Raw genomic sequence first — 24014 nt, forward strand, 5'->3', positions numbered from 1 at the left:
GCTGGCATTTTTCTCATTCATCTCGTGGAATGTCTCGCAGTTCTGCAGTGAAGAAGTGAGCAGTATAAAGGGCCCTTTGGCTGTTTGCACGCTGGGGACGTGGTTTCTGGAGGACTCGGGCAGCATGATATTTTAGGTGCTGGACAGCGAGGCTAAAAAGTGACGTGCAGGTAAAATTAGAAGTTGTAGAGTGTAAAAATAGTAAAATAAAACAAGCTGGCCTTTGGAATGACTCCAAAAGCTGTTGTTCCTGGAACAGAGAAGGAACAGGGAAGCCTGAAAACAAATGTGCAAGAAACATAACAGTTATAATACATGTTGAGTTCAGGGCTCCAAGTGTTAGTCATTTACACAATATGGAAAGTGTGATAGTGCTGCTTGGGAACAAAAGAGTGAAAAGAAAAAAGAAAGAAAAAAACCCAACTGTTACTGTAAGGTTCCTAAAAGGCTTAAAATTGCCTTGCTCACATAATAATTTCCCCTCCCTGGCCCCACTCTCCAAAACAGTAATACAAAACTGCAGTTCTTCTCTCTGTACTTGTGAGATGATGCTTTTTTTGTCATCTGCATCCATCCTTAGGAAGTATTTAGTTGAAAGTTGGCAGTCACCATCATGCATCCTTGTCTTGAAATTGTTGGCCATGAGACTAAAAAAATAAATGAGAGATCATCTTAGAAATTCAAAGATTTAGATATGTGAAGGGAGAATGGAGATCATGAATACCAGCTAAACCAAAGGGCATCTAGTCCGATCAGTATGCTAAAAATGGTATCTCATTATTAAGACAAATCAAGCATTTCCATTATTTCATTTGCTAAGGATGTATAAGCTGTTACAAATGCACTCTAATAGATTAGAAGGGAAAAGGTAAGTCCGCAACATCTAGCCATGAAAAGAAAATAAAATAATAAACTGCTGAAGAGCAATAAGGAAAAACAGGGTGCTATTAAACAGAAACAAACTTCTCATTCGTGACCAGATGACTGGGAAATTCAGGACTTCTTGGAGAGTCTGGGACTTGTTTCCTCTGTGTGCTGCTGGGCTCTGGTTCAGGGCTACGTTACTCCACTTTCCCCCTGGCATAGCTGCAGTGCAATCACTGCAGGGTGAGGTGAGTTAGCAGACTGATAAACCACCTCTATTGGTCAACATCTGAATCGCAAGAGTTATGTTGGGTTTATGCCTTGTTGAAAACCTCAAACTTTAGCCAAAAACACTCCCTGTTGTTCTAAAATTAGTTCAAGAGGAAGCAGGGATATTAGTTGATCATGTGCTTTCTGCCCTTTAATATTACCCTCTCATCTGCTAGCATGCCCCATCATGCAGTACTGAGTATTCCAATCTAATCGTGTTCATCTGTTTTTGTGAATTATCGAGGAGCTGTTGCAGCTGCATCTAAAAATGTCTAGCAACATATAAAGCAAGGTGAGCTTTGCAGATGAGAAGCTGGCTCTCATATCAAAGCAAAGTAACTTTTTCTTCCAGTATCTCATTGTAGCAAGTGGCCTTGTGCTGTAGGGAAAGCTGAGAGATATGCAGGAGTTGTCTCTTGCCTCGCATCCTATTTAGCACTGTGCTGGGGTTCTGCTGTGTGATGTAGCTGGGGCAGAAAGCGGAGGAGGTGATGTATAGTGTGTAGAGGACATGAACTTGAAGAGAGGGCATCATCAGCATAAGACAAATCATCCTCTGCAAAACAGATAACAGGTCTGTCTGAACAGCCCGACCCACGCTTGGAGGATCCAACTGTTAAACAGGATCAGAGGCTCACCAGTGAATTCTCCATAAGTTCGTTCCTTGGCTAACCATGTAGGGATTTAGTATGGAAAGGCTGGGTTTGGCACACATCTACAATGCAGCTGTAGTATGTGGATTTAGCTTACGAGGGGTTTGGGGTTGCTGTGTGGGTAGAGTGAAGGGCAGGAGTAAGTCGTGCTTTCTGTCTCCTCGTGGAAAGGATTGAATTTTATCATGCATAAGCAGCGTTTTGTCTGTGTAAGTTTCACATTCCACATGGTGTTCCACCTCTTCCCTTGACATTTATTCTACAAGCTGCAAATACACATAATTAGGATTTATTTTTTTTCTGTTCATTGTGGGTTTTCCTGTGTGCGATTATATCTTATTGTTGTGATACACTCCAGTGCTCAGGATGACATAATTCTCTTTGGGAACCTGGCACTCCTCAGGAGCCTGCAGGCGTTGGCCTGTCACCTTGCTGTCTTCCGCCAGCAAGGTTGGGGATGTTTAACTCTTCATCTTTATTTTGTAGTCAGTAACTTTTCTGTTGCAGTTCTTTGAAACTCCTTCAAAATTGTCCATATTTGCAGGTCAGCACAGATATTTTAAGTGCGTGGTACATTTTTGTTGGACCTTCTTTTCTCAGGGTAAAATGCTTCAAATCTGTGCTGCAGAACTGCTTTTTGCCTTTTTCCCCTGCCATGTCATTGTGTGGTACTTACTGCAGGCTTTTGCATGCTGCCCATGACTGTGGTGCTTATATTATGTTTAATGCATATATAACGATATAACGATGCAACTGGTATGGCCATCATGCCTCTCTTTTACAGGAGTAGTTTTAGCTTTTTTATTTATTTATTTTATTTTAATAACCTGCTTTTATTTGTGAAAGCTAAGCTGAAGAACCTCACCTAGTACACTCATATTTAACTTGTTGTCTACTGTAACATCTGTTATATTCAGCATTGCTCCTTCCCAGTTTTCACCCTCTCACTGCATGGGTTTTTGGATCATTTCCCTTCACTTGTCTTAGCTTGCCTTTTTTTTTTTCCTCCCCAGAATGAATCCAATTTGATTATTTTCAGACTGTGTTTCTATTCTTTGCAAGTCCCTGTGCATTACTTCCTTGTCCCCATTATTTTTGCAGCTCCTCCAAATGAGATATTTCCTGGAGACCTAAGTTAGCATGCCGTCTAGAGTCTCTTTTGGATCATTAAGGAAAATACCAAGTGAAATAGGACCTAATATAGATCTTAGCAATATTGCACTTTCTTCCAATGTTGTCCTTTGCTTTTATTGTAATTTATTTTCAGTCAGTTTTCAAATCAAGCCAGAGCATTCAAAAGTGCAAATCACTATCAAATGTTTACTGAAAATCAAACACACCACATCTGCTCCTTTCCCTTCAACTCCTAGTGTTGCAGTGCTAGCCAGAAAAGGGGCCAATTTCTCGACAGTTCTGCTCTTCTGAATAGAAATCACGGTTTCATTGTCCTCAGGCTTGTAGCCTGGTTTACTTTATAGGAAGCCTCATGAATTAAAACAGCTGTGCGTCCCGTTCTGAATTTTGGTTTTGTGGAGAGCGGAGCTGGGAGGAAATAAGTGGAGTTTGTGTATGTGAGAGGAAGGAGGAGAGAAGGGGTTGCGTGTGGGGAAGGGGAGCTATTTTCGTCTGCCTGTGTAAGGTACATGACTAAGGGGTAGCAGTTAGATATACTTTTGAAAAAGCAGTTGAATCCCCAAGTCTTCTTGTATTTCTAGGCCTTGGCTTCCCATATCGTTGAGTGTTGTGTGTTGTCCTGCTTTGCTTTCCTGGGGTCTCTGAAGCTAAGTCCAAAAAATTCCGAAGAGAAGCCTTATAGTCTAATTTAAGGGCACTGATACCTAAAGCCAAATCCAAGCTGGAGGCATGAGGTGGCATCAGCAGCCAGCTCCATCCTGAGCACTTCACGAAATTCCTCCCCTTCAACTGTTGGCCAGGTGTCTGCAACACACAAAACCTGTAACACTTCAGGGCTGTGGTGAAAGGACCTTTCTCACTCTCAAGTATAAGAGGTAAAGTGCAGTTTTGGAGAAGAAACAAAGGAATTGAGACAAAAATGAGAAGATGACAGGGACTGAAGGGAAGACAGTGAGAGAGTGCTTAGCCAAGAAGTCTTTCAATGGGGAACGTGAGTTATAGTCCCAGGAGATCACGCAAAAGGCATCCCATTCATGGCTTTTTGCTTTGACCTGGCCATAATAAAATCTCGAAAGTTTCTGGTGACAGTAATGCCTGCACTGCACTGGTTAGAGCAATATTTTATACCAGTGATTTAAAAGGATTGTTAGTACCCCTTTTCAGCTGGGGCAAGCGGCTGGGAGCAAGCAGAAATAAATTCAATCTATTTTTCTAAAAAGGCTCTGACGATATCACTGGGTTGAGTGCTGGCTCCTCTTCCTTTTGCTGGCATCTTCCTTCTCCCCCTGGCTTTTGCTGCCTGCACACCAGGGGGATACAAAGGGGTATGGGGCAGCCTTTTGGCCTGATGAGTGTCTGTGGTGTCGGGTCCTGGGGAGGGCAGGAGGGGGTTAGGGAGATGCTTAGGCTGTGTTTGTGCTGTTGGGGAAAAGCGTGGTTTGGCCTGTATGTGGAAAGTGTGTGCAAAGCTTGGGGAAGACAGGTAAGGGGGTGTTTGTTTAGTGTGTATTTTTATTTATTATTGTTATTTATTGCTAGAAGTACAGCTTGAGCAATTAATACAAATAATGCTATTGAGGCTTCTGAAGTAAGCTTTTAAAATGATTCCTGGTATGTTTGGTACTGTTTGTGTAAGACGTCAGAGGAACTGAATGCAGCAGGAAGCTACTGCAAGATTGTTAGGAGCTGTGTGTTGTCCTAACCTTACAAATTCTGATACGTTACCCTGGCAGCATCCGACTTCAGCTCTGTGGTGATTACAGGCAGCACCCAGCGTTACCTCACCGCTGCCTCCCTGCGTTTTCACATTTATTCTGTGCTGCAGTTTCCACCTGGAAAATCCCTTTTGCTTTGACGACTGCACTACCCCAAGGGGGATGAAAGAACTGTGGCCATCTCCCAGGCTATATACCCACAGTCAGGGCAGAAAAAACGTCTGTCCATCTGCTGCTTCCCCCTCCTCCTTCTCCTCTCCTCATGTCCAGGCCCAAACCAAACTGTCTCCCTGCCTCATCAACAGCTTGCCTCAGCCAGTTTGGCTGAAACAGCATGCTGAGTGAGTTTTGGCGAAGCCAGGGACCCCCAAAGGGTATCAGGTGTGGGCAGAGCTCCCCAGGAGCTGCTGGCCCCTGTGGAAGGGCTCTGTCATCATGGCCACAGGGACCAGGCCCGAGAGCGGGGCTGGGGGTGCTCGCCACCTCCCCTGCTCCCTGCGCCGGGCTCTGCTTAGCCAGGAGGTTGGTTCAGCCCCCACGGAGTTACTGCTGCGATTGAATGATTTGTTTTTGCTTTCCTTCATTATTTACTACGATGATCAAAGGACCCGCTCCTTGTGATCGTAAAGGGAAGCCTTAAAATCTTATTTAAGAGCACAAATATTTTGGGCTTTGACAGATGTGCTTTGAAAATAACACAGATGTGCAGTGTCAGATTTCACTGCTGCATGCAGTGTCTTTGTTTCAAACTGTAAATTTAGCCAGCAGTGCTGGGCATGTGCTTTCCCAAAGCTTTGCCCCCTGTAACACGGAAAAACAAGTTTGGGGGTTATGTTTTATTTTTTTCCTTGTATTTTTTTTTCCTGACTTTATCCCCTTAGAGAGTTTGAAAGGAAAATGATCTTAGCAGAGTGAGCACTCAGCCCTGCAGGACTGCAAATCTATGGGCTATTTTTAACCTAATTACCTCGAATTAAACAAAAGCTTACGATTTATTTATTATTATTTGTTTTTGGCTTGAGTTGAAGATGAGGTTAAAGGGACTTTATTTGCAGTGAGACTCCAGCTGAAGCTGTACTTCCATTGTGCCGTTTAGAAAAATGCCCGTGGCACTGTGTCCTGCTAAGGAACAGCACTTGATTTTCTGAAGCACTGCCTTTTCTGAGTTGATGGGAGAGGATATGCAGCAATAGAGCAGTTCACTCCTTTCCCATTCTCACCACTCCTCCTGATATGGTGATCGCTTTGGACTGGTGACATTTTAGATGGAGCACAGGCTCCTTACACTTGCCTGGCAGTGGCTCATTAACTGCATGTTAATTGAAACTGAAAGTTTGTCAGATGATTCAATTCAGTTACATGTTAAATGGATTCAGTGAAGTAAGCATTACTGCTGTGATGAAAATCTCTCTGGAATTGATTTGTGAACTGATTTGGAGGGATTCAACGACTTTATCAGCAGCTCTGAGAGAGGAACGTTGTGAGAGCGCGTGGAGGTAGCTGTGCTCCAAGCAAAACAAATCATACTCCTCTGTTCCCCCCTAAACTGCTTTAATTACTGCCCAGTATGTTCCCTTTCCAGGACATGTGTTAGACAAATTTGCTCTGGAAAGCTGAGAAGTGAAGAAGAAACTGGGAAGAACTGAGAGTCTGGTTTGAATTCCGTAATCTCAGTGGCTGAAAATGTTGAATTCCTTATCTCTCAGTGGATTGAGCAGTCGTAAAATTTACCTAAAGTTTGACTCAAACATAAACGTATGTTAAAATAAAAATGTATCTCCTTTAAACTAACGGACAAAAAATTCAAAATTTACGTTCTTCATAACTCATCTTTTATATTGGGCCACTGCAAAAGTCCCTCTTAAGTGAGCAATTTATGTTGTATGCTGTATCTGCTTATATGCTTGGTTTCAGTGTGGAGCCAATTTTTATTGCTGAGTTATAAACCCTTTGGAAAAAAAAAAAAAAAAAAAAAAAGGGGGCTTGTAATGGAAACGCTGACAGACCTTTAACTAGGTCAGTCTTATCTGGCTCCATTATCTTTGTTTTTGTTAAAGCATTAAATGGCTGCATATTTGTTTATCTTTCTCACAGTCCCAGAATTTTAACATGGGTATATTATTGAATTGTTCTTTCTTCAAAATGTCATGAACATTTGAGAGTTTATCCAGACTTTACGGTGATCTTTAAAAATAAATTGAACTGTTGTGTCTTATTCTGTGATTTTCTTGCTCGTACAGTACATTTAGTTTGTAGTATGTCATTACAATACTAATACGAAAGTATTTTTTCCATCTATTGTACAGTATTCTTGAATTTTATTTTGTCTGTTGTGCTTCTTTTTACACAAAATGACAGTTATGTTTTTGGTTTGTCCCATTCAGATGAAAAGCCATACCACTGCAATTTTTCTGAAGAGGAAACCCCTATGGTAACATCTCAGCTGGAGGAAATTCCGAAGCTGGGAAGCCGCAATGCCAGAGAAAACGAGGCCAGTGAATCTAAGCCAGAGATTCCAGCTTTGGTGTCAGCACTGGAGAGTGTCATCAAGGAGCCCTTTTCGAAATACCACGATCTGAAAGGTTCTGTAGACATAAAGATGCCAGCATTTCACCACAGCCAAGGGCTTTCTTGCTCCAGTCACTTTGCTGGCTTTGTTTCAGGTGTGGGCCAGACATCTTCAAACATGGTCATGGACTTGAAAACGTCAGTTGAAGTGCAAGCTAGTCGCTCTAGAGAAAATTTGCTAGACTTACACAGGGAGCATCCTCTAATAGAAAAAGGTGCTGAAGCTCACGAGGCAGCTCCACTTGATTTGAGTGAAAAATCAACAAGGGATAATTCATGCAATAAAAATTTGAATACATCCTTGCAGGCTGCTTTAATTATCTACCCGTGTCCTTTCTGCAGTCACAAGACCTACTACCCCGAAGTCCTGTGGATGCACAAAAGAGTTTTGCACAAAATCAGCTGTAACTCAATGGTCCCCCCTTGGGTTCAACAGAATGGATTCAAGAGTATTAAAAACAACCTGGTTTTTCTGGCAAGGAGTGGGCGTACCGGCCCCCCTCCTGTTCTCGGTGGTAAGGAATGCCAGCCTTTGCCTGTTGCCAGATTTACGCGCACTCAAGTGCCAAGTGCATTGCCAGGGTCCAAAAGCAGCTCTCTTCCTGTTGGGATGACTGCAAAGTCTGGGAGTATGCATCAGTCAAAGGACAGCCATGCGTTCGGCCACTGTGGTCCACGCTTATCAGGTCTTGATGGGTACAGACAGCCCAAATTAAACCATTCCCAGGAGCAATACAGCATAGCAGCACAACAGCCTCCACTGAAAAATAAATATGAAGCAAATTCCAAACTTATGCAAATGGGAGCCTATAGCAGAAGTGTAACGCCTACTCAGACAGTCATATCCAGGCCTAGCACACAGTCCAGCAACAGTAAACAGGTGGAAAAGTATGTGGTTCCCCAGGGAAGTACTGGTTTTGTCCCTTCAGGTAAGCACTGTACGTCTGATTCTGTGAAGGCCAAATTCAACCCACCACCACAGTATCATCCCCTGTGCAAAAGTGAGCAGTACACTAAACACGAAGAGCCATCGGTGCCTCAGAGGGAGTCTCACATAAAGGCTGGGAACGAGATGAGGACATTGGCAAACTGCACAGCCGTGGCACGAGCAAGTCCACTGATGCAGCCTCAGCCCAGCGCAGCAGGAATTTCTTCAGCTTTACACTCCAGTAAACAGGATCCGGGATCAGATGGGCATGAGAAACGTTTGGACATTTTAAATATCTTTAAAACATACATTCCAAAGGACCTCGCTTCGTTGTACCAAACCTGTGGTGCCAATAGCCCTGTCCTGGATCACACAGGTAAGATTTCATAAGCCCTTCCACAGCTGGGGATGTGGTTTGCGTGCTCCTTCTTCATTTTGAGCCACAGCACGTTGTTTTGCAGCTTTCTCCTTCTCCTTTTAGCTGTTGGGATTATAAATTCATTGTTCTATCATTTCTGGATAGGCTTGAATAGACTTGTTTACCGATCTTTAACATTGCAGCATCCCCCCTCATGCACTGTGTGACATTTCTGTCACAGGTTAAATGTAGTTGGTTCCACCTGGAGTATTCCTGTTGCTTCGTCCCCTCCCTTCAAGCAGGCTAGAGTTACACAGATGTGCTGTCACACTATGATCCCACTGATATGCCGGTGCTGGCAAACATCATAATCTTTTTGCTTCGGGCAAAATAAACATCCTCTGGGGCTTATCTGTGATGTTATTTTGGAGGTTTTGTTCAATTTTGTCTGCAAACAAGTCTTCCAACAACAGAGAGGTAATCACTTGTCAGTGTCCTTTGTCTTTTTTTCACAGAAGTCTTAAGATCTCCTTGTCCATATCAAAAAATACTATAGTATTTTTCAAATGATTCTTTTGATCTATTTGTATGTTTATAATTAAAAAGAAGTATAGCTGAATATGTGCCTGCTCATTCACATAAGCTGGAAAGGCTGCTGTTCAAATAACCAGTTTAAAGTTTAGGGACTGAAAAAGTACTGCCACATTTAAAAAAAATAAAAGGGGGGTGGAAAAGAAACCTGTGCATTTGCATTTGAAACCATACTCTTCTGACTATCTGCCAAAATTATTTTGCCTCAGTGGAAATTGAAAAATCACACTGATTTATTACTCTTGAGGTGGGTGTGTGGGGGTGGAGAACAGGAACCACAGTCCCTGCTTTTGCCTTTTGTAAATCATCCCAATTTTAAGCACTTCTGTTAGTAGAAGCTGTGCAAGAACTGACTTTCACATACAAAAAGTACTTGTTTCTCACCTTTACTCCTACAACTGGAAATGGCTAGTATGCTCACCTGACATAATGCTCTCTATTTCATCAAAGAAGTGTGTGAAATGGAGCCTGTGACCCCACTTTGTAAGGGGGATGACAGGACGTTCAGAAGCTAACAGCTGAAGTTGTGGTCTAGGTCCCAGAAGGTGTATGCAAGTCGATTGCTCTGGCAGCTGTGAGGCATGAAAGGAGCCATGATGTTCAGTCAGGTCTTTGTGAAAGGTCTTTTGGAGAAGACAGAGGCAAAATCTGTCTGAAATAGCCCATGAGGTGTACCTTTCAGCCACTCTGTTGCACTGGTAATCAGGTAAACAGTACTGCTGCATAGGAGATGATTTTTATTACTATTGAACAGATCATTCAGCAGGTGGTTAGAGGCCATGTAATTACTGTAACTATCATGAAGCTTTTGGGTTTTGTTAAGGAAGCAGAGAAAGACTTTCTTGGTTGCTAAATACGCAGGGTCAGCGTTCTTGGGTACAGACTGCAGCTGACTTCCCTTTGCCATCACAGGGTGCAGGAATGTTGTCTTCCTGCTCTAAATACTGGTTAATTATTCTACCATCAACTTGGGGTACCTTAATGTGGGTGAACTCCCTGATGTTACTTAAGACTCTAACATGTCAACCTGCTCAGTGAAATCTTACTGATCCAGTGAGCTCCTAGCCTTGTTAAGAGGAATAGAGAGAAACATTAACAGCCACGAACTGGAAGCTGACTCAAGTGAATGCAGACAATAGAAAACCCACGTGGAACACTAGGGCAGGATTTACAAAGAGGTCTCCATTTACCTGTTTTTTTTTTTTTGTTTTGTTTTGTTTTGTTTTGTTTTTTTTAGAGGGATTTTATTGCCAAAATGTTTTTTCTGGGCAGTGATTTCCAGAGACACTTTAACTGGAAGTTATTTAGTGCCTATCTCTGCTTTGAAGTCTCTTCTTTCATTCTTAGTGTTTTATAGCAATCAAGTTTTCAGAACTTTAAACTTTTTTTTTTTTTTTTTTTAAATGTAGCTTGTCTTCATTTTATATACAACTTCCAGGTTGTTGATGGTTCTTCAAACCAATTGGCATGATGGCTGTTTTTCATAGCACTAAAATAAAAAGCTGCTGCAGGCAAAAGGAACAAGATCCTACCAACTGCAAATAGAGGAAGCTAAATGAACCTTGTCTGAAATAACACATGGTCCTAGACTGAGCCCTCTGTCAGTATGCATCATACAATTAAGTCTTCATATGGCAATGTGAATAGGGCAATCATGACATAAACGACAACCAGAAATCCTACTTAGATATGCTATTTGTCACATGCTTTTTCCCACTTAAATGTTCCTGATAAACTTTACTAGGGTGTTTGGTGCTAATCTACCCACATCTTGGATGATATTAGAACATTTTAGTGCGTGGTTGTGCAGGGTATAACTTCCTTTATATTGTCTGGGTTTATATCTGGGATCCTTCTTTTTACATTTGTGTTTATTCCAGCATGCCCTTGGAAAGTTGTACGTGCTGTTGTGATGCAGCTGCAAACACAAAGCTTTCTGCACTTAGGCTAGGTTCGTTTCACACTGCCCAAACTTCCCAAATGTTGCAGGGAAAATCTCATTGTTAGACATAATAGTTATTTATTTTGCTCATGGTATTTATATGAATTGCGGTATTAGGAAAGGATGGGTTATGGTAGCAGATACACTCTTTTCCTGGGGCTCCTTTGAGGCCAACTTCGAGTCTTGTTTTCACAAGAGCCCCCATTCAGGTGGTCACCTCCAGCTGCCTAGATTTGCCAGCACCTGCAGTCATCCACCCTCTTTTGTTCACCCCATTGTGTTCTGAGTAATGGCTCAGGGGGGCATTACCTTGCAACAGCAACGCCCATAGCACAAAGCCTTCAAATCAAAATCAAAAGCCTTACAGGCTCTTTCAAAAATACAACAATGGCAAACGTACCTGGAAGCTATCCATTTTCTTCTACCTATTTTTTTTTAAACAACTGCCATAACATCAGTGCCAGGGATGGGTTGGATGAAAGTGCTAACCCATTCTCCTTGGCATTTGTATGCTTTTAGCTTACCACAGTGATTCTCAGCCTTCCCTCCTCAAAGCACAAGATGCGGGTGGGAACAACGCTTCCACAGAGACCATGAGATCAGACCTACAATGACTGCTGGGACAACTTTGGGTCTTGGTTCAGAGCCTGCTATTAATGCAAGTGTCTCTAGGGCCTGGCTCGAGGCTTCCCCATCTCCATGGTGCTCCTGGGGCTGAGGTGTGCAGGTTCCATAGCTGGAGGATCAAGGTCCTGTGATTCTGAGCTGTGCTCGCTAGGGCATATGAGCAGCATGTGTGGATGGAGCAGGAAATAAGCCTCACTATATCTGAAGGCCTCTGGGCTCTTGTGGTGGTTGTTCATGTTGTAAACAACAGGATAGGATGGTTCTGGCTGTCTTTGGTATCAGAAAAGCCATTTCCTGCTTCCCAGAGTGCATAGCATCACCAAAAAAAAAAAAAAAAAAGAGTGTATTGGTTGATAGTCAGATGAATATGAGCCAGCAGTGTGCTCAGGTGGCCAAGAAGGCCAACAGCATCCTGGTTTGTATAAGGAACAGTGTAGCCAGCAGGTCTACGGAAGTGATTGTCCCCCTGTACTCGGCTCTGGTGAGGCTGTACCTCAAGTATTGTGTTCAGTTTTGGGCCCCTCGCTACACGAAGGACATTGATGTGCTTGAGCAAGTCCAGAGAAGGGCGATGAAGCTGGTGAGGGGTCTGGAGAACAAGTCTTACGAGGAGCGGCTGAGGGAGCTGGGATTGTTCAGCCTAGAGAAGAGGAGGCTCAGGGGCGACCTTACTGCTCTCTATAGGCACATTAAAGGAGGCTGTAACGAGGTGGGGGTTGGTCTATTCTCCCACCTGCCTGGTGACAGGATGAGGGGGAACGGGCTAAACTTGCACCAGGGGTTGGATATTAGGAAAAACTTCTTTACCAAAAGGGTTGTTAGGCATTGGAATGGGCTGCCCAGGGAAGTGGTGGAGTCACCATCCCTGAAGGTCTTGAAAATACATTTAGATGTAGAGCTTAGTGATATGGTTTAGTGGAGGACTGGTTAGTGTTAGGTAAGAGGTTGGACTAGGTGATCTTGGAGGTCTCTTGCAACCGTCTGTGATTCTGAGGCCTGGGGTATGAAGGGGTTCAGGGCTTCCCCTGGGCCTGGGCTCTACTGGCAGCCTCCTGGGCTCTCCTGACAGCAGAGCCTGGGCTGTCTCTACAGGCCACTGCTTGGGGCAGCAAGCCAGCAAGGGCTGCTTCTGGTCCTTCCATGCACTTCGTTTAGCTTTGGTCTCGAGCTTGAAGCTATAGCTCTGGCCAGTGGAGGGGAAATGTTGGTAACATAAGAGGAAATCCGCTTTAACCTTTTCTCCCACACGAGGCAAATCTGTCTCATCTCTTCCCTTCTGTCTCTCTCGTGTGTGTGTGTGTGTGTGTGATGTGGATTTGGCCCTAAATAATCACGATCTTGTATTTGAGTGCCAGGAACTTGTTGGAGATGAATGTTCAGTTATATAATATAGGCTGTGCTGCCATCTACAGGAGGTGCTGTTATGAAATGTTATGAAATGAGAAATCAGCTGTAGGTTTTTAATGTGGTTTTTTTTTTTTTTTTTTTTTTTTTTTTTAGCCAGACTTTTCTTCGCAGTCTATATTGTGGTAAAAATCATAGGACACTTGGTGCCATACAAGCAGAGGAAGTGGTAGCCCATCTCATTTTCCATTCCCTTTGAGGTACAGATGTCTGTATTTTGGACGAGCCCTCTGGCATGCTGCCCTTGATTTTCAATCATTTTTTTTTTCTTGACACTTTTTTGTTCACAATTTTATTCATTTAAAATGCTATAATGGGAGAAAAAAAAAAAAAAAGATCGAAAAGCTGAAACTTCACTTCCGCTGACAACCCCCTGAGAATTTCTTTAAAAGCCAAAGTACTCCAGTGGCAAATGAAAACATCAACTCTTCCCTTCTGAGGAGGGTGTTTTTACCAAAATAGAAAAGATGATGTTCAGCCATATTATTTTTTTAAAAAAAGGCCCAATAAAAGTCAAATGTGTCTTTTTTGATCAGCAGCAAAAAGACAAAGACCAGCCCTTTAAGTCAGATACTGTAAACTGACCTTTGGAGAAAAAGGAGAGGTTTGAGTGGTTTTCCACAAATGCTAATGGCCTAGAAAACATGTTTACCGAGGGCTGGAGGAAGGCTGCTGTGCCGCGACTAGCTCAAAATGTCCGGAATGACACTTTCATTCACAGATGTCTTTCGTCTGTGCCTCCAAGCTCCGGGGTCAAAGCAGCACCGGCAGGCAGGTAGGCAGGGGCTAAAGGTTTGATCAGTTTGTGATGGCTCCACTCACTCTGCATTTGTCTCTGAGGTATTGCCGCCCGGGGGGGACAGTCGGGCTCTGGTCCTACTCACTTCCTATTATCCATGTGACTTGTCTCCGCCACGCTGGAGTCACTTTGATTTGCCTGATGTACTGCTTGACAAAGCTGGGTGATGGCTGAAAAGTGGATCCAGCTGCTCTGAAAAGCGCACACCTGACATGCCAGTCCTGGTGCGGGCACATCATGGGGAGCATTTTTTAATTCAATGTAATTTATGCATTCTTGCAGTCCTGTGTGTGCCTGGCCTGTCAGCCAGTGCCTAGATGAAGGCTGACAGTTGTCATCCAGGGCCTGAAGGTAGCCTCACATAATGACACATTAGACATACTAATGATGTTTTCTTCTGGCATAATGTTTTCTTCTCAACTTTCCTCTCTCCTCTCCCCACCACCCCCTCCCTTCCTCCCTCTCTCCCTCCCTTCCTCCCTATCAACTACAGGGATGCTTAGGACACAAACACGCCAAGGAGACTGCGTCTGCAGGGAATGTGGAAAATGCTTTAACCAACCCAGTCACCTCAGGACTCATCAGAGGTCCCATACAGGTATATTTTCACACTTGCTCTTGCTTTCTCCCTTTCCTGTTTGCCTTCTTTCAGATCCAGGTGACAAAATGCAGAGAATTACGTTTCACGTACCACGTTAACCTCAGTAATTCCAATACCTAAATCTAATACGCAGGTTTTTTATTTTTACGACTATTGCTCTTGTTCTCCGGATATTGCTTACCTGATCCCTGCCCGAACTCCATAAAATTGCAATGCATTTAAGATAAGTCTGTTTGCAAATGTTTTATTTTAATTAGAGAGTAGGGTACTCAGAAATGAATATGCTAATGAATTCTGTTGCCACCAGCACAAATTGAAATCAAAGTACCCCTTTCAGCAGAACATAAGGCTTTGTTTTGCCTCATCATTGCTGTTGACAGGACCGTTTTTGCAGGAAACGAGATTTTCCTCAGACCGGTCGGTCAGTCCTAAAATCAGAAATCCCTACCAGCCGTTTTTAACCTGGCACAGTCTGTTGTTGAGACTGGGGGAGGCGAAAGCCACCAGTGTCGTTACCTCCTGAGCATTGCACGAGACAGTGAGACTAGCGGGCTCTTTCTGAGAAGTGTGAATGATGCATACATAAGCCAGTCTGATGCAAAATGACAGAGGCCAAATGGTAAGTAATGCAAGAAGAGGGTCCCTTTACACATAGACTGATAATTAATGTTGTCAGTGATTGCTTTCTTCAGCGCTGAAGTCTGAATTAAAAAGGGCAGTGGCCCTAGGCTGCCATTAGCACACTCTCTTACAGTAAGTGTTACGGTAAATTGGTATTTTCCGGCCACAGGCTAGTAGCTGGTGTCTTTTTTTGAACGTGGTTAATCTGTAATGGTCTCAAATAATGTACACACACTAACGAAGCTTGAATGTTCATCTGTTAACAAGCCCCCTTGTTCCCACAGTGGTGTTTGAGTCTAATGGACTCCGAGGTACTGAAGTTCACACCACCTCCGCAGATGCCCCAAAACAAGTATGTTTTACAATTAATTGGATGTTTGGTTTTTAATGTGGTAGCTGGGGATACGTTGCACAGTGATACTTATCAGTAAAGTACTGACTGTTTTATAACATGTATAAATAATAATGGTGTTGCTTGATATTTAGCTCTTAAATTTTTTAAGCATTTTATCAAAGTCTGTTATATAGAGTCAGTTAATTGTAGACCAGGTAGTTAGTGTTTAATTAAACATGTTACTGACTTACTGGGGAGTGGGTGGGATAGATAACACTAATGCACAATGATATGTAGTAGTGAGACGGGATTTAAATAATTCCTACAAATAGTTTGCTTTTACAACTAATACGTTTTCTGCTGCAGCAATGCAATTAATGCTTAGTCTGTATTTTTCTGAAGAGTCTTTATACCATAATATCCAGTATCTAGTCTCTGAAAGGCTCATCTTCCAGTTCCTGTGGACTTTGCAAGTTACTGCACTTTCCTCTTTCTAGACTAGTGTTTCCTGTCTTAACAAACACTTCTCAGCACTCTGAATTATACATGACACAGCTCTTATGTAGAAAACCATTAAACTGAAATTTCATATATCCTGTGTCTTTGGAGACCACTGTCACACCTAGGAAGGTGGACCTTCCTACTCCATCTTCAAGCTTGGCAGGTGGGTTTCAGGGCATATCTTCTCATGGGCAATTTTCTTTCATATCAGAGTTGCCTCCAGCATCATTCACTCCTGCTTTCATCCACATTTTTAGTATAATTTTTACCACAAAGAAGTTCTACGTACTGCCCTCCCATATCTTACTAAGCAATTGCAGATATTTTTTGCTGTCCTTAAAGAATGTAGCTCAATATCAGTCCTACCTTCATAAAGTTTAGGAACCTTTTCTACTTATTCAGTAAGCATCCTCACCATGTTGCTTAGTTCATGTGCTGCACCCTTTGTGGAGACCCTTGGCATCTTCTCCGTTGTGCTTGCTTCTTTTTGCCCTGGAGGCTACTCTGGGAATTCATCCCCTGCCGCAGGAATTATCTGACCTGCCATTAGGCTGTAGGAGTGGCCAACAACTCTCCTCATAAAGTTTTCAAGACGACATAGCACTTCATGTTGTTCTGGGTGGTATTTCTTTTGGTTTTATGGGACAGTAGCAGCAAAATTCTGCTCTAGGGGGAGAACTAGATGAAAAATGCTCTCTTTGATGTTTACCTAACCAAATTGTGCAAGGACATCCCTCTTAGGAAAAGTATATGCCAGGGAGATAAGCTGCAGCTCTGCAAACTAGCTCAACTCTTCTTTGTTTCTCATCCTTTTAATGATCTAGATTTAATAAACCTAAGCACCTTGAAAACGCTCTTTCATCTTTTCATGCTCACAGTTTATCTCATATGTAGTTGAAATTGAATTGTGAAGGCAGTGTTTTGTTTTTCTTTTTGGTTGGTTGGTTGTGGTTGTTTTTTTTTTTGTTTGTTTTTTTTTTTTCTCTAAAAGGCAATGTAAGGTCAAAGTTGGAAATACAGTTCTGAAAACTTCTGAAGTGGTCATTTCTACCCAAAAAGAACTGTGGCAGCTCATCTGGACTCTTTTTGTAATTTGGGTTGTATTACTGCACAATAAATTTACTCATAATCTTGTCTTTGTAAACTGCTGCCACACCACAATTTATTGACTAACTTCTTCCACAGCAAATGTAGTTTGCTGTTGCAGACAACAGTCCATGTCAATCTGTCTTCAAAGTATTTGATTAAATTACAGCATCTTTCAATACAGCAGAATACTGGGTAGAGGTTAGGCTCATGAATCGTTTTGTCTCTTCCCAATCAGTATTTCTCCCACAGAGGCTGTAGCATGATCGCTTTTCCAGGAGATATCTTCCTTTCTTTTGTCTTATTTGTTCTTCAGTATCAGCCTGTGTCTCAGTTTGTCGGTGTCTGTGTCAGTTAGGATTATTCAGTTGTCTGCTGTTTTCCTTGTTCTCATCGCAAGCAGGCTTTGCACTCCCCCAGAAGCCTCCACCTGCACAGTCCCTGGGTTTTAGCAAGGGAATTCGTTCATTTCTACCTGCAGCTGCAGGGACCTTTAGAAGCACAGAGAGTAGCTCTCGCACCAAGAACAATGCCTGCAGCGCTCTGGAAACATTACTATTTCCCACTTTAAACATTGTCACTCTGTGTCTTCATTTCATTTTAATTGGGGACAGATCTATTCTTGAGAGTTTACAGTGTAAAGTCAGTTCAAGTTACAGAAGTGCCATGCACATGCTCTGAGCGAGAAACAATAGTTAGCACGTACAGTAGCTTTAGGATGATTTTTTTTTTTTTAATGTTAAGTGGAAACGATTCACTTTACATAATGTTTCCTCCTCACAGGTGAAATATCTTCCCTGGAGTAGTCAGCTAAAGAGTGAAAATATTAACATTAGTATTTTGCAGTTCCCCCATTCCCTTCAGTAGTCATGGAAGATCATCTCTAAAGGTTTCCTTTATAAAAGAAGGTTACGTAGGGCTTTTAAAATTCCCCAGCATAGTAGCTTACAATGGTGCTGCATTATATAGCAGTTTTCTCACAGAATAATTTTAATTCCGCATGTTAAAAATAGGGTCCACAGCCAGGCTTTTTAAAAAATGAGACAGCTAAATCTATATTTAGGTGTCCAAATAGGAAACCTACTTTAGGGTAATGAACTGCTAACAGGAGATGCAGGTGTGCAGCAGCACTGCAAAGTAGGCCACCTATAGGGGTGTGTAAAGAATTCCATACACACCCCATTTTGATAATATTAGCATTAGGCTACATTTCATGCTTTGGCATTAACACCAATAAAATAAATACCGTATTTCCTATGTTTTGTTTATACTTCTTTCTTAACGCTATTTGCTGTGTTCTCTTCTACCTGAATGCTTAAAAAAATCCATCAAATGAATTTCTGTTGAACTCTAGAATATTTCTTAGTCTTCTTTATCTAAAGGTCAAAAAATGCTTATTATATACCCCAAGTCAATACAATCTGTGCAAAGTCATGCAGATTCTCTTGAAATGCTGCCATATTAAACATACTGAATATTCTGAATATTCTTATAAATGCTAAATATCCCAATATATCCATAATTAAGCTTGCTTATCCACGATGAATATGTATCTTAATTTGGAATACACGAAGCAGCATCCAAAGACCTGATTTAGTAAGCATGAATTCCGGGAGCACACTCCAGTCGCTTGTACATAGCAAGACAAAAGCTGGCTCCCTCTCTGAAGGGCCCCTGCACCAGTGTGAATCTCAAAGGGGCTGTAGCTCTTGAAGCAAAGCTTTCCTAAACCTTGGGGTCATTTCAGAGGAACCGCCTGATTCTGTGATGTTGCAGCCAGTAGCCCAATTCCCAAGTGCACTCAGTGGCACAAGAATTGGTCTGTAGCCTGCTCATGCAAAATGGTAACAGCACTGGTGGCAGTTTCTAATGCGTATGCCTCATATTTAACCTCACCTATTGTATTTTTAAAAACATAAAAACATGGCCCACTTTAGAAATATCATCTATCAGTGACGTCAAAAAATATGCTCTAAAAATTTTAAAGGACAAGTAATTGGATTTTTCGAAGGCATAATTTACTGGTTAGCACCAAGAGCTCTGTCTAATTAAGAGCCTATATATATATGTATGTGAAGCATATTTACAGGGCTGGAGCCAAAGACATTCTAGTACGTCTGTACATCTGTAGTTCTCTCTACAGATTGACTTTTCATTCAAGAGAAGCAAGCAAAACCCCCCAAAACTCAAACCATTGCCCTCTGCAGAAAAGCATCCTTTTACTCATAGAAAATCAAGAAAAAGCTACCCGCTAGGGAAAAAAAGTGAACAGTTCGTATCATGGATATTTCTGGCTGAAGCTTTTCACATGCCAGAAGGCAGTGGATCTCCTTTTCTGTGAAAGAACTACAGACACTACAGTTTTGGAATGTAATTCGCAGAAAAGAGAGGTATGCAGCAGATCGTGAATCACAGGAGCATAACACCTTCATTGAGGAGTCCATGAGCTTTAGCTTTCTGTGCTATGACTGTTTAAAAACATTTCTTTTAGTACTCAATCTTGAGATAATGATGTGAGTAATCAGAATTTGGATGATAGACTGGAAGAAACCGTCAAGAAAAAAAAATCTGTGCTGCAAAGGGACCTGGGATCCTTTTGCTGGGGACACGTTACCTCCAGTGTGTTTCTAGTCCAGCTACAGTACAGCCCTGCTTGTAAAAAGGGAGAAAGGGAGGAGCAAAAAAGAAAAAAAGTTATTTAAGCCATTGGCTTGGTGTTTTTATTTGGATCTGAAATTTTGGCACTGTCTGTTAGAAGTCCTATTTATGACATTTGTTCATATGAAATGTCTTGTCCCAGTTCCTTGCAGAGTTTCTTCTAAAGATCATGATTAATAGTTCAGTCCTCATTATTGCAAATGTTATTTTTAAATAGTTATTCTGAGAACAAGAATTCCATTAATCAAAATAATAGATAATGAACAAATAAATGGCAACCTAATTTGTCTCGTTCATACATATGGAGATTATAATGCAAACAATCAAGGAATCATGGAGGCTGCTGTACTGGAATCTGAGTAATATGCATGTGTTAGCTATCCATCAGTTTCAGAGCATTATAGACAGGATTAGCAGCTGTAGGTCTTGTCCCTGCATTTTCCCCTTGCCAGCAAACTGGAAAGGTGTCCATGCTCCAAACTGATTATTGCAATTTATTTCAATGGCATGTCATGTGATCAGCTGTCTCCAATATATTAAAATGTGCACAGACTAATTTTTCTTTTTTGTAGTTAACTGGTGTGACGCCCTAGAATTCAAAATGAAAACAGCTTTTGGCATGGAAGCTATAGGTTTCATCTACCAAAAAGTTTTTTTGTGTGTTTTTTTTCCCCTCTAAAATTCTGGAAGTGAAGAAAGCTTACTTTTTAAAATGGTAAATTTTTCACTTCAGGAAGAATTCAGTCCAGCCGTGTATCAGATGGTTCAAAAACTGATGTGCATGCTAGCATATCAAAGAACCAAAGATTTAGTGGTAGTGTTTGATCTGCTGGAAAACCTGCCCTTGGTCCCACTGTGAAAGGGGGAAACGGGGAGGAAACCTTTACTTCCTTGGATGCCTACAGGGTGAGCCACTGGGTAGACTTCTGCAGACATAAAGCCTCCTGCCCAGGGAAACATCCTTTGCTTCCACCCACCTGCAGCTTCCTCCGCTTTGGGGAGGCTATTTCTGGGAGGCTTTCTTTGTCCTCCTTTCACTGGTATTCTCCAGGCAGAAACCACACACTTGCATTTGCTAACTCTGTATTTCAACCAAGTGTTGAAGACTTCATCTCTCCCTCTCGCTAGCGCCACTGCAGGAAAAGCTGCCTCCCTGTGGAGGAGGAGGACTTCTCCGATGCCAAGATGGCCAATGGGGGAGATCCCCAGCCCCAGCCCCCTTTATGGATCCCTGTCGTGTGGAAAGAAGAAAAATCTTCCCTTTTACATGCCCCTGATGCTGCATGGTCTGTGGATGGGTGGTGGCCAGACCCACAGGGCAAGCCACCGCTACCAGCACCCCACAGGATAGCTGTCCCAAAGAACTCCCTGAATTACCCCTTTTTTTTGGGTCTTACCCAGGGAAACTAGGGCATGACGCCCGCCCCCCCTCCTCTCCACCCCCGGCTGGGAGGAAGCCTGCCGTGCTCCCCCGTGTACGGGGAGCTGGTTCGATACGAGATGTTTTAATGATGAATGCCTCCTCTCGGAATTGTGGCTCTGTCTCTCAGGCATGATGTAGCCGTGCAAAAATGTAAAGCATCTTTCTTAGTTTACTGCAGGAAATTCAGCATCCAACTAAGGAAGTTTTATCACATCTCTCATTCAGTTACTGTTTCCTACATTTCAAATATACTGCGCTCTGTACAGCGGCTTTTTTTTTCTTTAATTTTGTTGCAAATCTTTCCGACTTAAACCAAACTTTGACTGGTAAATGTCATGAATCTCAGGCCAGGTTTAATTAGGAATTTTCTAAATCTATTAACAAAAGAGATGCACTTAATACATTATGTCAACCAGAGCTGGGCTTTCTTTAGCTATTTCTAGGGCTGCCATAGGCACAGCTTGAAACTTGCTTGGATTTTACATGGGTGCCGTATTTTATGTTGCATTAATTTAAAATGGTCTGTTTCACTTCATCAAGACTTTAGCTTAAGGATAATGCATTTATGTAAGATTAATCTTGCCATGTTGTTTTAGGATCAGGATTGTAAACTGCATTGTTCCGACAGTGATGTTCTAAATGTCATTTTAAAGCTTTTCTCAGGAGCTGCAGGCTCCCACTTATTCATGATGTTATCTTTAATTTCACTTGATTTTCAGAATATCCCTTCTATTTTTTCCACGTGGTAATTATTCATGAAAATTGGCTAAAAAACTAAAAGGAAGATGACGAGGGGAAGAGAAAGCCTTCTTAGCTTTTGACAGACCTGCACAAGAATTCAGTTTTCCTTCTCCAAGCGGCCTCTATGACCTCCAACTTCAGCCCATTTGAAACTCTGGTCTAGCTCTGAATCCCTCTTGGCTAGCACAAAATTCCTCCTTTAGGAGGCCTCCTTCCCTCCATGTCCTTAACTGTTTCTGCGTTGCTCCATCAGACGCTATCACTTGCTCTTCTGGTCCGTCAGAGACCTTACAGGGGCCCAAACAAGCAAACACACGTGATGCTAATTCGAGGTAATGAGTGCCAGGAGGGCTTGCTGGACTCATTGTGAGTGGGAGCAGCGACGCAGGCGCGAAAAGGATAAGGCGAGGAGGTGAGAATGAGTTTTTTCCTCTCTCCTTCTTACAGGGGAGAGACCACATGAGCGCCGATGTCGCCCACACGCTGCCTCTTCGGAAGGGAACCTAGAGCCCTGGCGGAGGAGCCTGCACCCCGGCTGCCCTTCAACCGCAGCCCCTGCCCCGTGGGGCAGCCCCCCGCGATGCCGGCGTTGGAGCATCCTTGTGAAGCATCCCCTTGCTTGTCACCACCGTGTAGGATTGGGAACAGCGCTGCACTCCGCTAGGAGGGGGGTGCCGCCGCGCTGTTAATCATTTTAAAATAAATGAAGATGCTCCGTGAGATATATATAAATTGACGTACTAATCAGTCCCATGGTTCCTTATTTCCTTTATAATAAACAGTGGAGTTGGCAAGCACTGTGGCAGCACAAGGCATCTATATTAATCAAGAGAAGTTTGAGACACTGGAAAAATTAAACTTTATGTGATTTGGACAGCATGAAGAAGTTAAGCACTGTAACAAAAACCTCCCTGATGCTCACAATGACTATTTGATACATTTGAAAAACAGCAGTGGATTTGAGGGCTGGAGAAGTATTAATTAATGAAACTGCCACTGCCTGTCATGCTGAAAAGCAAATTAAAAAAGAGAGAGAGAGAGGGGAAGAAGGGGGGGTGCGGGGAAAAGGTGGCATTCGGTGCTGAGAAAGCAATGCTTGATGAAGGATTAAAGGGACTAAAGAGAAAGACCGTCACTCTGCAATGGTTTGTTTCATTACAGTTTGGGGACCACTTGCATTTCTAGTGCTCTTGTTCTTGACTGCGCACCGTTAATAGTATGTGAATATGGAAATTGAAACACTTCCACAGAAAAGCTTCTATTCTGCTTTGGAAAAGAAAAGTTAGTTGAACACTAAGAAAAACAGGCTTCTGTGTTTTACTCTCAGGACCTTTTTTGTAACAGGGCTACTTTCTTCGACCTGATCACAAAGGAAGTCTTCATGTTAAAAAAATAAAAATTAAAAAAAAAACAAACAACAAGCGCTCAGCTGTCTAACGCCGCTGATCTGTATGTTTCTAATGGAGAAGGTGGCATGGAGTACCTCGGCCCTGATGAAGGCACCGTAGGCTCCTGTGTTTTGTCCAGCAGGCCAGCTACTGGTCCTCCCTGGGCCTGGTGACGCTTCGAGAAGATGAATACCTTCTTTTGTGGTGGCAGGTTAATGTTCATATAATGTGTCATGTCTTGTATTTGGTGATCACTGGTGGTGTTAGGAAAAAAAAAAAAAAAAAAAGAAAAAAAAAGCTTTATATACCTCTTCTACAGTAACTCTTTAACTGCAAGTTTTCGAGGTGGGGTTGTGGCACATAACAGGTTGTTAAACCATGCAGTGTAAGCAATTAAAAATGTATTCCACAGATATAAATATTTTCTTTTCTTATTGCTGTGACACTATGTGTGATGGTAATATTTCTGAGAGTTTCAGATTTTGCACATATAATTTTATGCATTATCAAAAGTTACTGCTGCCTTGAAAGAAAATGTTCTGTGAAAATTTTTGCAAAAGCTTTACTAGTTTTTTTTCTTTTTTTTTTTAAATTGTAACATTTTGTAAAGGCAGGAAATGGATTAAAAAAAACCTAGCATGCTAAATATATTTTTCAAAAAAGCAATAATTTTACATGTACAGAAATGATGCTAACCTTTAATACAGGTGAGAGCAACAGTTTACTTAATACAATAATGGAATAGTGCTGTTTTTGTAGGGCTTCTGACACAAAGATTTGTTTAAAAAACAAAACAAAACAAAAAAAC

The 24014-nt window shown here is 42.2% G+C and overlaps 1 protein-coding gene across 4 annotated transcripts in view; it reads left to right on the forward strand.

The window, feature by feature from the left end:
- Positions 1-23493, forward strand: part of ZNF516 (zinc finger protein 516) — a 103368-nt gene extending 79875 nt beyond the window's left edge. For 3 of the 4 annotated variants that reach the window (XM_032181620.1, XM_032181622.1, XM_032181623.1), the window contains exons 3-6: positions 7021-8508; positions 14347-14451; positions 15360-15427; positions 22266-23493. In XM_032181620.1, the coding sequence (XP_032037511.1) occupies positions 7021-8508; positions 14347-14451; positions 15360-15427; positions 22266-22325 (1721 nt within the window). In that variant the 3' untranslated portion in view covers positions 22326-23493. The other variant, XM_032181624.1, reaches the window with a different exon arrangement.
- The last annotated feature ends 521 nt before the right edge of the window (positions 23494-24014 follow it).

This window comes from Aythya fuligula, chromosome 2 (assembly GCF_009819795.1).
Source record: "Aythya fuligula isolate bAytFul2 chromosome 2, bAytFul2.pri, whole genome shotgun sequence".
Taxonomy (NCBI): domain Eukaryota; kingdom Metazoa; phylum Chordata; class Aves; order Anseriformes; family Anatidae; genus Aythya; species Aythya fuligula.